Genomic DNA, 15,675 nt, shown 5'->3' with positions numbered 1-15,675 from the left:
TCAGTGCGGTGAAACAGGATGTGTAGGAACTGTTGAATAGAACACTGATTTGCTGTGTAAACTTTAATGCAAATCACAAAAAGTTTAAAAGTCAGGAAACAACTTATACTCGGGCATTCCTATGTAGTAGGGTCTGTTTGAGAGCATGTCAATGGCAAGTCAGACATGGCTAAATCAGCCTGCTTATTTTCCAGGGTCTTCAAAATAATATGAAAACAAAGGACTTTAGGAAAAGATCTTTATAGAAGTAATTCAGTAAGATATTTAAAAATTACTATAGGCACTAAGTTTGTCCCTCAATGTTTTCATTTTGTTTCCTTACTGATAAAGAGGTTCAGAAGAGAGTAAAACAACCAGCCATGCAGTCAATTGCCACCTCGCTGTATCTAATTTCTAATACATCCTTTAAATAAACTTGTTTTGGTAGATGAAACATTTAAATTCAAGAGTTGCAAACACAAAAACCTTCCAATTTTGAACTAAACGCACTATTTTAGCTGGTTTTAAAAAATGTGTGAATTTAAGGTACATTTTAGAGAAAAGAGCAAAGATGTATATTCCTTCCCCGACCACACTTCATACAGAAACAGCCATTTGTATTTCATGAGTATAATTAATTTCCTCTTTTGATATGTTAGGTACCAAGAGCTACTAATTCAGTTTTTACAAAGAACATTTAAAATTGTTTCCCTATGAGAAATTCTGCGTTAACATACTCCAATGAAAACAATATTTTATGCAAAAGAAAATCATACACATTTATTTATAGATCATATAGTAAAATGTAAATAAAAATTGAGGAAATTATTCATTTCCTAATTTTTAAATATAGGTGTTTTTTCAGGGGAAAAAATTACATGATATACCTTACTTTATGATTTATACTCTAAGAATACATTTTATAAAAATCATCAACAAGGCTTCTTTTAAGCTTTAATTGAAATGAACATGATAAAGAGACATAAACACTTTTCTTTCATGTAGTAGCAAAAAGAGTCAATAATCCTTTTAAGAAAGAGACTATTTCATTTCCTCCCAACTTGGATTCACCATAAACACGATCCACAAATGATATTGGAACCTAGTTAAAAAAAATATACATGAAAGTCAGTCTTGCTGCAATCACAGGAAAATGATATTCCACAGGTAAAATGACCTTTCACTTAGTTTTGTAAAAAGTATGGGTCAAATTTAGCTACCACTGTACTTTTAGCTTGATGTGAAAAGGCTTATAATTGCCACAAGAGAAGTGGCCTTTTAGGCTAGACATCTGCTTGCTCTGAGTGTTAAAAGAGGACAGTCTTCACCAAGAGCTCACTAACTCGCCCTAAATATCACCCTCTTCCGTGCCTTGCTCTGTGGTCCCTAGTCACTGTCACAAGCCGAGTCACTGGTCACTGTAAAGCAAGGTGGTGGCTGGCCTCCAGGAGAGGAAAAGTAGTGGAGAGACTCACTATACTCATGCGGAGGCCAGAGGGTGGGCCAGGATGGAGAAGGTACCAGCAACTTTTCATCACTTAAACGTGAGTGCTGCCTTCTGTTCATGTGCTAACCCTTAGTCAGCTTAAGCACATTTAAAAGGGATTTTAATTTTCATTCTTATGTGGATGGACATTCTAAACAACTGGAAGTCTTCCAAATTAATTTAGTAATATAGACGTTAAAACCATTTATAAACAGTCAAAACCGTACTGTTTCTTTATGAGGAGTTTAACATAGGATCACCTTCCGTCCCATACCTCGCCAATAGTGTAATTCAACTGTCTTGCTCGGACAATCATCTCCATTTGGAAGACATAGCCTTTAGAAACACACTTTTCTATTAATTTCTGTAGGACTTCTTTTCGGTATAATCTGTAAGAAATTAAGATTATATGTGAATACTAAATTTAATATCCACATTAATATCCTGATTGTTCATAACTTTCATTACCCCTTGTTACATAAAAGTGCTCTCATAATTGATGACATCACATTTGTCACTAGGTAGGTGCTAACTACTTTTGAAAGTTAATATATCTTTTAGAAGATCAAAGGCCCTTGTTAAAGTACTTGGCTGTCAGCCACAAAGTTGGTGGTTCGCGTCCACCAGCCCCTTGAAGTGGCCTGCTTCCGTAAAAGTGGATGGCCTTGGAAGCTTCCAGGGCAGTTTTGCTCAGCCCATCGAGTTGCTCTCAATTGGAATTGGCTCAACAGCACTGGCTCTTTTTGGGTCTCAGACAATGCTCTTCTCATCACACTCAGTTAGGACCTCCTGTCACTACAGACAGCATGACCCTGAGAAGAGCCCGGGACGCCGTATGTGGATAAGTTCCTGAAGCATTCCAACGAGCCCGTCTGGACTAAGTCTGCAGTGAACAGAAGCTGATGGTGGGATAGTTATTTAAAAACATAAAGGCTGAGGAACCTGCTGTATTTACAAGCATCTTCACATGTGTTAAAGGAGCCCTGGTGATGTAGTCATTACGAGTTGGGCTGCTAATTGCAAGGTCAGCAGTTCAAAACCACCAGCTGCTCTCCACAGGTGAGGTTCTACCCTGGACAATTAAATTAGGTCGCTGAGAGTCAGTGTTGATTCAACAGCAATGACTTTTTTTGGTTCCATGCTGTGGGACCTTAGCGGCGAACTGAACCTAAATTCTGGGCTGGGTTAGGAACCCTTCTGCTCTTATTCTCCTCAAGGGTCACTCTTGGAAGAGATTTACTTCTCCTCGCAGAATATCCTGGAGAAAGCGATGGATGCTGCGATCACAGGCCCAGCAAACGAGCTACAGCGAGGGTTGTCCAGGTGTCTGCATTAAACAGTGTCAGGGCAGACAGCAGTGTTTTGTTTTTCAGATTCCTTTTCCTATTTTGTAAAAAGCATATGTAATGACAAGTTGTACTTCGATTAAGGTGACCAGTAGTCCTGCTTTTGGCGGGACAGTCCCTATTTTTAACAATTTGTCCCGTGTCCCGCAGCGTTTTAAGAAAGTCCCGATTTTTGGAAAGAATACACAAGCTAGGGTATATGGTTTTCGGCTGCCATGTGGCTATTTCGCCAGGATAGGAGTTTTATCAATGGTGTTCTGCTTTACCAATGTTAAAATCTGGTCACCTTAACTTCGATGCATGTATTTAATGAATAAAAAATAAACGTTTCTTTTAATAGGTCATTAACCTTTTGAGGAGATGAGCGTTTTCGTGTATTTTTGCAGTCACCATGCGCACAGCGAGGCTGCACCCTGGCTCTCACTACATGGGACCCTGATCGCCTCTCTGGCTGCGTCTCCACCGCATAGTCCACAGGCGACAGTGCACATATTTTACGTGTGGCGCTCCTGCATTAGCAAGCACACACCCATGAGAATAGGCGTTTCACTCTCGCGCACACAGATCACCATAGACGTGGCCAGAAGACAGAGCACTAGGAAGATGAGCTGCACAATGACGTGGCTGGCTGAGAAGCTACGTCCCTCTTCCCCAGCTCTGCATTGTGGACAATTACACAGGGGCCTGTGGGGTCCACATCCATTAGCCCCTCTGTACTAAGGTGACCATATTTTAACACTGGTAAAGCAGAACACCACTGATAAAACTCATATCCTGGCGAAATAGCCACACAACAGCTGAAACCGTCTACCCTAGTTTGTGGTGTATTCTTTCCAAAAACCGGGACTTTTTTTAAAACGCTGCAGGATGCGGGACAGATTGTTAAAAATCAGGATTGTCCCGCCAAAAGCGGGACGTCTGGTCACCTTACTCTTAACAGAGACCAGGGAGCACGACTGTTCTTTGCCTTGTAGCCATGTGGCAGTCGTGCAGGATTCCCTTTGTGCTTTGAAGTGTGGAACGGAATGATGTGTTTGTGGTGCAATGGCACGCACCTGCTGCTACTTGGCGGGAGAAAGATGCAGCAGTTTGCTTCCATGTTTTATATAGTGTTGGCAATCCTACGGGGCAATTTTACTCCATCTATAGGGTTGCTACGGTGTCAGAATCGAATAGATGGTAATGGGCTACCATTTTTTTGAGCTCTGGTGGCAGTGTCATGTTAGACCGCTAATGGAAAGGTCAGGCCCACCAGCGACTCTGTGGGAGAAAAGGTGGGGTTTTATCTGGCCAATAAAGATTTCTAAAGTCTTGGAACCCCTATATAAGGTGTTGTGAGCCAGAATCCAGCGCTTAGCAGTCAGAGGTAACTGAGGAAGTTTGACAGGGATACTGAGTTTCCAATATTTCTGCAGACAAAGCTATTGTTTACAGCAAGTGCAGAAGCTCACCAGCCTGTGTGTTGTTCTGAGCATACTGGCCCCGGGGTCCTCCAACAGAGCCGAGTATTGATGCAAGATGCACATGCCCTCTGACCTACGCCCTGCCTCTGATGACACCATCAGCTTCTAAGGAACAGCAGTCTGCTTTCTGGACATCTCAGAGGAAAACAAGGTAAAAGTGCAAAGCATTTCCTTGAACTAAGTCATCGTAAAGCAAGAAATGTAGGCAAGCACAAATCAAGCAATACAAAATTAAAAAGTATTTTCTCTATACCTGAAACTTCCTGTTAAATCTGATGCTCCTGGTCTCAGCAAAACCTGTGTTATAAAATTGGCTCCGCGGCTGCCAAGAAAAACAACAGTCTTCATAAAATAGTTGACTCCAGAGAAACATCACTAAGAAAGACACTAAAAAGTGTCTCCTCACTAACTTCACCAAATGTTAATTCACTTGCAGGAGCCATTTTTAATCAGTGAAAAGAGATGACACCTCTACTTTATTTTAAAAGACTACATTGGGACTTTTTCTGATCTGAAAAGGAAATTTAGAAGGAATTCTCAGAATGAATCATCCTTGCAAATTTTAGGAACTAAAATAGATGTTTAAATGAAGCTGATAACATTTACAAACCATTATTATTTAGAAATACAAAGGGCTTCAGAGTTTTTGTGGAAAAATTCCATTATCTTTTACTTTTATTTTTCCACAAACGTGCCATCCCCCCCACCCCCCACCATAACAAACTTTTTGAAGCTCTCTCTTGTCAGAAGGAAAGCAGAGTGGGCCATTGAGTTTCCTTTTCACCTTCCAAAGAACAAGTGATTGTGTTTCCACCAAGGCAACGGGTCAATCTGCATAAAAATGGCCTGCCTTCTGGCTTTAAAAGGTGGCATGGCAAGTTAGGGTTTAGGCGGTTGGCAATCCCAGCAAATGGATCTCGGGCTCCTCTGTGACTCAAGTAGGGTATGGGCATCAAACACTATCACTCAACTGCGAGCTGTTAGTGACCAAACAGTAACAGTTAGCTTCAAACAATGTGACCTAAGTCCAGAGTCTGGAGAGACTTTAGTACTGCAGCCACTTGAGTGTCCTCAGAGCTTTGGGGACCACTCTGGAGACAGGGACACAGCCAAATCCCCCACCCCCATCCTTAGGAAGGATTGAGATTAAAACCAAACCTAGTGCTGTCAAGTCAGTTCTGACTCAGAGACCCTACAGGGCAGAACAGAACTGTGGAAGGCCTATCATTACACAACAAACACCAGGCTAGGCAATGCGATGACATGCGGGCAGTTAGCACTTCAGTGCCGATGCTAACTAGAAGGTTAGAGATTGGAGTCGACCCAAAGGCACCTCAGAAGAAAGGCCTAGCAATCTACTTTTGAAAAGACTCACCCCGACTCGGACAGGAGCTAGAGTAGACTAGATAGCAATCATTTTTAGGTACATGCCACACGGATAACATTGGGATAACAGCTATAAAACACATTTCCGGTGGCTTCTAACAGATAAGTTGAAGCAAAAGAGTGTCATAGTGTCTAAATGTGCATGCTTGTACATCTATTCCAGGTAATGCATTTTAAAACTGAGGTCTTTTCATGAAACAAGGCAAAGGGAACACGTACATGTACGTGTGTGTTTTATCCTATGTGCCAATGTTCAACCCAGGGTTGAAAGCCATGATCTTAAACCAACTGTAAAAACTACTGAAACCTTTCAGTGTTTTAATTGACTTGCCCGTAGTTCTACAGTTAGCTAAGAGACGAACTGAGGTTAACTTGAAGTTTTCAATGGGATTGTTGCAATGATAAAAAGTATCAACATCAGGGAGGGAGGGTTTCCATAAGTGTTATTACACAGGTGGTAGTGAGGCTGAGAAGGGCAGAGAGATTGAGAACTCGAAGATGAGCCCTCAGGCTGGAAGGCACATAAAGTACAACTAGGGGAAGAGCTGCCTCCTCAAGAGTCATCCTCAATGACGTGGATGGAGTAAAACGTTTTCTATTTTCATTTGCTGATGGGGAAAGATTCAAAATGAAAAGACATGGGCTGCAAACATCCATTAATAATTGGAACCTAAACTAGTTCAGTGCGATTGACCCTCGGTGAGATGGACTGACACAGTGGCTGCAACAATGGGCTTAAAAATAACAATTGTGAGAATGGTGCAGTTTTATTCTGTTGTACTGAAGGGCAGCTATGAGTCGAAATCAGCTCAACTGTATTTAACAACACGATCACACCCACACACACACTCTCTCTCTCTCTCCTGGAACCATGGTGGCGCAGCAGTTAAGTCCTCAGCTACTAACCAAAAGGAGGGAGGTTCAGACCCACCTAGCCCTTCCAAGAGGAAAGATCGATGGTCAGCCTCCGTAGAAACTTACAGTCTTGGGAAGTCCTGTGGGGAAGCTCTACTTGGTTCTAGAGGGCGACTATGGGTTGGAATCAATTTGATGGCAATAAGTACATAGACCCTTAGACAGAAGCTCACGTCATCCAACAACTCTGAAAGGCTGATAAGCTATGATCAAAAACTCTTTGCAGGTCTTCCCAGCAAGAGGTGGTATCAATTTCCCTCCTGTTTGATTAGGGGTTTGCCTTGACCAAACTTGGTCAAAGGCCCTGCAGCCTCCTGCTTCTGTACTCTGAAGTGCTGTCCTGAGAATGCCTTGTGAGAAAAACCAGGCCAGCTTTCAGGCTGATGAGAGGCCCAGTGCATAAGTGAGATGGCCCAGGTCACCAGCCAGCACCAGCTGCTGGACTACAGATGAGGCTACTAAGCCCTCCTGGTGCAACCAGCCGGCCTCCTGAGGATGGAAGCTGCATGGGCGAGCCCAGTGAGCCCAGCACCGGTCCATCAATAATAGCATGGGGGACAGTTCATGGTGCTCGATGCCACTAAGCTTGGGTGTGGTCATGATGCAAGAATAACAGGCTCTATTTCCATACTATGAGGAGAAAAGTGAAACTTAGAAAAATTAACATATGTGTGGTGACATAATCAGGATCTAAAGCCCCAATACTTTAGGGTACTTAATAGTAGTTGAGATGTGTCTTATTAAAAATGATAAAGATGGAAATATGTAAAACAAGAGAGGAAGGACATTGCAGATAGGAAGGTAACAGGGACCATTTGATTAGAAGTTAAACCCAGCTCCCAATCCAAGGCATGACAATGCCATCTAACACTTATCAACGAGCCTGCAGTAGCTACATGAAAAGATAAGACCACATGAATATACCTGATTATTTTTCTTTTCAAATCCCAGCCATATACACCTCCGTTTCCTTTGTACCGGGTTCCAGAGACAATGTCAAAATTACCTTCCTTTTGCTTCCTGCAGGAAAAAGTAGCTGTCCATCAGAAACAACTATTGAACTCTCAGCTGTTATTTTCATAGGCAACACAGAACTTTTAAGCATCGAAAAATCATAAAGCCAAACGTAGAAATCAAAATGGACCAAATGTACTGGCCTGACAGAGACTGGTAGAAGCCCTGAGCGTCTGGCCCTTAGTCACTCTTTAAACCCATTCCTGGGATCACCTTACACCCAAGCAATAGGCAGGCCTATACAAAATGATCAGGAACTCACGGATGAGAACTCACTCCGCAGAACCAACCAACTGCTGAATGGAAAACCAATTAGTTCTATAAAATTTCACCCAAATTATAAAATGCTCAAAAAACCCAGAAAGTTAAGTCAGATGGATTATCCCACTGAAAAATCTTCTTTCAAAGCAAGGTTTTGAAATGCCTTCTTTTTTCTTATTGAATTTTTAAGTGATAAACATAGATTGATTGTACCACATGAAACCATCCAAAATTGTATTAATGAGATTATTAATCCCTTTCCTTTCCCCTCCCCTAAGACCCCATGGTATACCTGTCCCTCTGGCTAAAGGCATGGTGTCCCCTTAGCTCTTCCTGTTTGCTTTGAGACAGAGAATTCATACACACTCATGTAGTATTTGGTTGCTTTTAGAAACTGGAAATCTAAAAGTACATTTTGCAGCTTACTTTTCAACAGTTACTAATACCTAATAGACATGCCTATGAAGCAACAAAGATCTTTCTTTTTCCCTTTAATAGCTGCAGAGCAGCCGATAGAATATCCAACCCACAAACCCACTGGGCGTTTCTAGGGCACGTGAATACTGCTGCAATCAGCAATCTTACACCTGGATATACTGGTGCTCAGGCCCCTTAAGACAGAAGATAATGAGATTGCTTTAAAAAAAAAAAAAGATCGTCTGAGTAGTTTTAATTCCAGCTGATATCCTCAGAAATTCTAGCAACTCACACTTCTGGCAATGCGTGTACGCATTTTCTACCATCTTCATTGTCACTGGATGCTACTGTGCTAAAAGCTTTAATTCTGACAAATTAGTGGGCAATACAATGGTTAACACAATTATTTGAATATGCATGTCTGTACCTAGACCCCAAGTTGAAACTTGCCCTTCATGTTGTGGATTTCTCCTAAATGCAGCCTGTCTGTCTCTTTCACCCATATTCTACTCCACAGCTTCTGTTTCCCTATCAGGTTAAGGGGACTTCTGTGTATCAGAGATATCAAGCCCTTTGTACTGTGCAAGTATTTTTCTTGGTTGATCTTTAACTTTATGGTAAAAAACCAAGGTGGTCAGTGAAGACTTTGAAGAGGTGACTTTATGGCAAGATTAAGATAAGAAGTAGTTAGCCATTAAGCAGCAAGAAGAGAACTTTCTAAGCCACGGGGGCTGAGAGCTGTGTGAACACAGACATGAAAGGAATATTCCTGTGACACTTGTGACATCTTACACAAGCACAGGGAAGGGGCCACCAGATGAGCTCGGATCAAATAGGGTCCTGAAGGGCAAGGGAAGGACTGACTAAGAATGCCCCCCGGACGTGTAATGGGAACTCTCAGTTATATTTTGACATAATTTGATTTGGGTTTTGTATATTCAGTTTAGAAACTCTGGTGGACTAGTGGGTTATGCACTGGACTGCTAACCAAAAGGTCAGCTGTTCGAATCCATCAGCCACTCCGAGGGAGAAAAATAAGACTTCCTACTCCCATAAAGAGTTGCAGTCTTAGAAACCCACAGGGGCAGTTCTTCTCTGTCCTACAGAGCCACTTAGAGTGAGAATCAACTCAATGGCAGTGAGTTAGGAGTTGTGTTTTAGTCTTCTGCTTATATTTAGAACAACTTGCAAATTCCTATTCTGGGAGGAGTTTTGTGGTCTCTCCGGATTTCTGAGAATTTATCTCACCGTGCAGTGAAATGAGTGCCTTTCGGTGGACTTTTGCCTTCGTTTTCTGGAAAAACAGCCTGAGAGATTTTCCCCTTAAACCTTGAGGACTCACCTCTGTCCTAGTTTTTGACCCCAGAGGCTTTGTTAATCGTTCAGGTTGATTGGCATTTCCTGGGTAAATAGCAAACAACTTTGGTTTTTTTTGGGGGGGGGGTCCTGGGATGTAACCTGCCCTGTGACTGCTAAGCATCTTGCAGGAATTGGTTAACAGACCAGGCAAAATGAAGCAGCTGTGGCCACAGAGAAGGAGCCCGGTCAGTTTGTGCCCCTTCCTGTTGTGAGGGGCCATGCCTTAAAATCGACAAGATGAGTAGAGCAGCAAGGACCCCCTAAAAGAGCTGCAAGGGCCAAGAACTGTAACATTAGAGCCAGAGAACAGCTCAAATGAGACTCGGCAGCAGACCTGGAGGGGACAGGGCGGGAAGGGGCCCTGTGGAACTCAGTGGTGACAGACAGCAGGGCCAAGAGCCTGCCCTCCTACATGTGCCTGATCCTGAGTCGCAGCCTGTTGCTTCCTTAACAAACTGTAAATATGGTCGGTGAATCCTGTGGTCACTGCAATGGGTCCATGAGAAGCAGAGTGCTGTGGGCAGAGGTTCGAGAGTGGAGGCATATCTGACCTTTGCCTCTCAGGGGTCGGCTGGAGGCATACTATGGATTCTCATGGTGACCCTCAAGTTAGGTTCTATCGCTGCTGCCTCCACTGATGTATCTGCCAAGAGGGAGAACTAGATGCCTCTACCAACCTTTACTGGACCCTTGTGTTACTACCACATTACTTAAACATCTCCTGTTTCCATCCTGACAAGTCTAAGCAGCCTTCAGCTTCTCATCAGCTGATAAGATGTCAGTGTCAGGACCGGGCCACCTTGATCATATGTGGGTGCTTCCCTCTTCTTTCTACTGTCGTGTTTTTACTAGAAATGGCTATTAAACTTGATCAATACATCTTAGCACCTACAGGGTTAATCACCCTGGCTTCTTGGCTAACATAACACCCAAAAGAACTATGCTGACAGACTCGCCAGGCTGAAGTACTCAGGTATTACTGGGGTAAACCCAACTTGTTTACTGGGCTTAACTTGCACAATTCAGGGCTTAAATCCACTTATGAGGAGAGTTTACTTTTTCTGTGACCTTGAAGAATTTAAGTAGCAAATAGAATTATATATTGATCTGTCCCTCAGGGCTCCTAATCTGTATTATTTGGTCATACCTCTACCTGCATGAATCGCAAATCTATACAATGGCTATATCTTGGATTAAAAAATGTAAGACAACAGGTACATTTTTGATAAAAATTCCTTCAATACCTACCTAATGAATTCAGGAATAAATTTGGGCTGAAATTCAGAAAGAATAAACAGTAAGTCAATAAAACTGGCTCAAACTACCCAAAAGGAGCTAACAAAGAAGCAAACCCCTTACATGGTGGGAGAGGTCAGCGTCCATGATGATGATGTAGTTTCCTGTGGCATGTTTCATCCCATGAATGTATGCAGTTCCTGAACATCAAAGTACACATACCAATTAGAAGAAAATCACCAGAAAAGCTTAAGGAACACTTAAATTGTAAAGAAATGGTTAATTAGGCCCCCGAGAAACCTAAGCTAGTGCTTCAAAGGTGTTCCGAGTAAGACGGCTGGTGGCTATTCGCTAAAGCAGACGGGCCACATACAGTACACAGAGAGCCAAGAAGGTGGCTGGCCTCTCACCCTAACTCGGGTGCTGATTTAACAAACAAGATGAAACCTGTATTTCAGTTTAGCAGGAAAACATTGCAAAAGTCTACACAAAACAATCTCCTATTCTTGTAGTAAAATAAATAAATCAAATCTTTATGTTGGAGTTTCCTAAACATCTACCTACAGGCTAGTCAGTTTCTTTATTACTGTTTGAAATTTCAGTTTGTTGCTGAGCATATACACAGCAAAGCAAATCTACTTAGCTGTTTGTACCCGTGCGACTCAGTGACACCACTTGCGTTCTCGGCCTCCCTGTCGGAGCTTTTCCTGTCCTTATTCACATGAACTCACCAGCCCCAAAGTTCCTACCTCATGGTGCAAGCTGCCGCCGCCACTCTGTTCCCACACAGTTAGGCCAGCCTTTTTAGAGCACAACATAGCATGCAGTTCTACTTGGATACTCAGAAATCACAAATAAACATATTCCAACACCAACTCCCCATTCCTCACCCTCAATCAAGCAACCACTCAGGAAATGGTAGCACCAACTAGCCAATCCCTCCATCTACAAGCCTAGGGGTGAGCCAGGATTTCCTGCCTTTATTTCTAAAACGAAAAGCAAGTCCTATGTATTCTACATCCAAAACAGCTCTCAATTCCAACCTTTGTTCTCACCTTTGTCCCTGATGCTTGGACAAGTCTTCCTGCACTTGTTCCCAGCACACCACGCCCATCTCTACACTGTGTGTTTGGCATAGCAGTCTTCTCTGATGTTTGGGTCCAAATACGCAATTAACAGTTCATTTGTCATCTTAGGTACACCAGTCCCTTGGGGATCTGGCAGGTAAGGATACCTGCTCAGGTTCGGAATTTGGGGACACTTGCATTGCCTAGCTCCTAACTATCATAGATCTTACTAGCAGGCTGAACGCTTCAAATTGTTCTTAAGTCGTGAGCATCTGCAGCCTTCTGGATGCATCACCAGTAATTCTTGGCTGCTTTTGTGATACAATCCTGAAGGACTTTCTGGATTCAGACTTTGGGATCACCTGATAAGCTGATATTCAACTTTTAAGAATTGTGCTTCCTCCAAGCTCCCATATTTCTCACCCAAATTATAACAATTCTCAACATGAGCAACTGTGACCAACAACAGAAAGAAGGGCACATATGCTTGTTGTCTGACATTTTGCATTCACAAAAATAGTGCAAAATCTAATACCTGACTATTTTATCCGTTACCAACACACATCTGGCTACAACAAGCACCAGGAACGAGGTGAGGGTAACTATGATTATGATGGTTAAGGTTTGTGTCAGCATGGCTGTGCTGCCGCTGTTAATTCTCAGTGGTCTGGCCACTCCGTAACCGTGTCATTTTGACAGTTAGGTAATGATGTAGCCATCCTTCATCTTCATATGCCAAATCATTGGAACCTAAACATATCGACAAGACAGCATACATGCATTTCAATTTTCACCTCAGAAGCTAAGGTGGTGTGCTGTTTATTTGCCTTCACATCAGAATTTCTCCGGCCCTTCTAGCTACTGCCCTGTATTGTAATGAACTACATTTCCCAGGTTCTCTTGTCAACAGATTTCCAAACAGCTTTGGACAATGGGAGATACAGGGAAATTACAGGAAGGGAAGGGGCAAAGTCTAAGTGTCCTATCTCTCATTCTGTCTCCCAGCAGAAGCTGAGTATTACCCATGGCTCCAATTCCTACCAGGTATTCCACACTCTGGGGCAGGCACAGTTTCCAGGCTCCAAAAACTCCATCTTCTTCCATGGTTGCTCCACCCCTAGGGAAGATAGTGGCCTCCAGCTGTTCTAATCTCTGTGTAGCCTCACTGTTCCACTTGGCTTCTCAGCATTCCTTCATCTGTGTAACCAGATTCCCACCATTAAATTCCCGATATTGAAAAGACTTAACAATGGTTTCTGTTGAGTGGGTTCAACCGATATGGCAGCCTAACCCAAGCCATCTAAATGTTATTAAGATTATTAAAAGACATCATAGAAGGTTACTGCATCATGGCCCTGTTTCAAACTGGGAAACTAGCCAAGGCAAGGGCAAGTCTAGAGGTGATGGATAAAACTCTACTCACCTAGTCCCAGCTTTTTCTCTCGCGGTCTTAGGAGCTGCAAGAATAAAACACAAGTTTAACTCAAATAAACAAAGAGGACTAGTTTTGAATTTAATTCATCCTTGAATGCCTACTTATACTAATAGAAATATAACTATACTTACATTTTAAAGAGAAAAAGCACATTTTTGGTCAAAGTAACACAAGCGTTTAGTAACAAGATCAGTCTTTCACTGAAGCCCACAGGCCAAATGTTAAACAATATTGGAGGGGAGGGTTTTAAAAAATTCATGGACATTTTCATTATCTTTGAGATTCATTTTCCCAAGAGCTTTCTGAAGCCCCCTTGTATGCTTTTTTAAACCTCTCTTACTTATAAACTTGGTTATCTGATTCCCTCTTATGAAAACTGAAGGAAAAAATGTATTCTATACCTTCTCCATTTTAAACACAGACAGTACTCTTCTCTCAAGTCAGCATTTTGGCTTTATGCTGGATGACCGCATTTCATTTTCTCTTTATCCAATGGCATAACTTTAGTGGAATACTATTAACATGAAGTTTAAATTCTTGCATTTTTCTTACAGTGTGCCAATTACTCAGTCTTTCTATATTTCTGCTTCATATTTGGACTCTGACTTTATTGTTTAGTCATTTAGTAGAATGCTGAGATTTTGAATCCTGAGTTTTTGAGATATAGGCTCCACTAATGACCACATCAGGAGAAAGACCAGGCTTTCTATGCCCATAAAGAGTGACAGTCTCAGAAACAGGGCCCTTCTGCTGTGTCCTACAGAGTTCATGAGTGCAAATGACTGATGGCAGTGAGGCTGAGCCACCATATAATGCCCCTCTCCCCACTCCACATTTGTCCTCATGTAAGTGTCCCAGATAATAAGTCATCTCAAGTCTATCAGGATGGATTTATTTTTGCAGGTCCTGGGAGAAACAAAAGTACACAAAATATATTCCTGTCATATGGAAGAGGAAAAAAAAAGTAATTATCTATCATTAAAATTTACTAAACAAACATACCACCACGAAGCAGGGAAACAATAGAGAGGTCTGAGGGGCCGGCCCCAATCCCAACTACATGGACAGCCTCCAACCCTCCCAGAAGAATTCACTTCAGAGGACAGCACTGAAGCTACAGCTCGGGGAGAAGGACATGTCTGATCAGAGCACACAGGAGCAAATGAAGGGAGAGGAAAAGAGAGTGGAGCACATCCTGGCCCACCAGGCCTTGAGGAGGATATCCCTGCTCAGATCAGTCAATGCACAGAGAGGACCATAGGGCCAGCCCCACTACGAGACACGACATCCCTCCCCGAATCACAGCCCTACACGGGACAACACTGGAGACACAGTGTGGGAACTGTACCCGATCAGACCCTACCACACCTAGGAAAACCACTAAGGGCGTGCAACAGCACAGCAAGAGGACAAAGCAAGGAAGTCCCGAGGGAATACCAAAAATAGACTTTGGGACTAGGGCGAGTCACCCCATCAGATTCGACCGGGAAACACCCCTAAAGGTCAACAAACAGACCTTGAACCATTTACAGGCTTTTCCTTTTGGTTGTCATTGTTTGTTTTTTTTTGTTTTCTTTTGGTGCTTTGTTTTGCTCTATCTTGTTTTTTGTGCATATTGTTATCTCTGCAGGTCTATCTAGATAAAATAGGCAGGGATAAACAATCTGGAGAAAACAACAACGGGACCCACAGTTCCGGACATGGGAGAAGGGGAAGCGAGGGAAAGGAAGTAGATATTAACAAACCCAGGGACACGGGAACAAGTGATCCAAAGTCAATGGCCAAGAGGGTATAGGAGACCTGGTAGGGTTTGATCAAGGGCAATGTAACCGAGAGGAATTACTGAAACCCAAATGAAGGCTGAGCATGATCGTGCGACAAGAGAAAAGTAAAAGGAAATAGAGGAAAGAATTAAGAGGCAAAGGGCATTTATAAAGGTCTAAATACAAGCACGTACATATGTAAATATATTTACATATGATGATGGGGAAATAGATCTATGTGCATATATGTATAGGTTTAGTATTAAGGTAGAAGCAGATGAACATTGGGCCTCCACTCAAGTACTCCCTCAATGCAAGAACACTTTATTCTATTAAACTGGCATTCTATGATGCTCACCTTCCCGACACAATCGCTGAAGACAAAGCAGGTACATAAGCAAATGTGTTGTAGAAAGCTGATGGAGCCTGGCGAATCAAAAGATATACTGTCTAGGGTCTTAGAGGCTTGAAGATAAACAAGCGGCCATCTAGCTGAGAAGCAACAAAGCCCACATCGAAGAAGCACACCAGCCTGTGTGATCATGAGG

The 15,675-nt window shown here is 42.5% G+C and overlaps 1 protein-coding gene across 1 annotated transcript in view; it reads right to left on the bottom strand.

Moving 5' to 3' along the window:
• Nucleotides 1-221: 221 nt before the first annotated feature.
• Nucleotides 222-15,675, bottom strand: part of DPM1 (dolichyl-phosphate mannosyltransferase subunit 1, catalytic) — a 21,898-nt gene continuing 6,444 nt past the window's right edge. The window contains exons 3-9 of the mRNA XM_004698058.2: nucleotides 13,353-13,386; nucleotides 10,986-11,062; nucleotides 10,875-10,900; nucleotides 7,500-7,595; nucleotides 4,528-4,596; nucleotides 1,740-1,854; nucleotides 222-1,081 (exon numbers count right to left, since the gene is read on the bottom strand). Coding sequence (XP_004698115.1) covers nucleotides 977-1,081; nucleotides 1,740-1,854; nucleotides 4,528-4,596; nucleotides 7,500-7,595; nucleotides 10,875-10,900; nucleotides 10,986-11,062; nucleotides 13,353-13,386 — 522 coding nt within the window. The 3' untranslated portion in view covers nucleotides 222-976. The remainder of the gene's footprint in view (nucleotides 1,082-1,739; nucleotides 1,855-4,527; nucleotides 4,597-7,499; nucleotides 7,596-10,874; nucleotides 10,901-10,985; nucleotides 11,063-13,352; nucleotides 13,387-15,675) is intronic.

The sequence above is a fragment of the Echinops telfairi genome, unplaced genomic scaffold (assembly GCF_000313985.2).
Source record: "Echinops telfairi isolate 266 unplaced genomic scaffold, ASM31398v2 ScPeMD7_5592;HRSCAF=6446, whole genome shotgun sequence".
Taxonomy (NCBI): Eukaryota; Metazoa; Chordata; class Mammalia; order Afrosoricida; family Tenrecidae; genus Echinops; species Echinops telfairi.
This window is presented reverse-complemented; position numbering and strand designations above follow the sequence as displayed.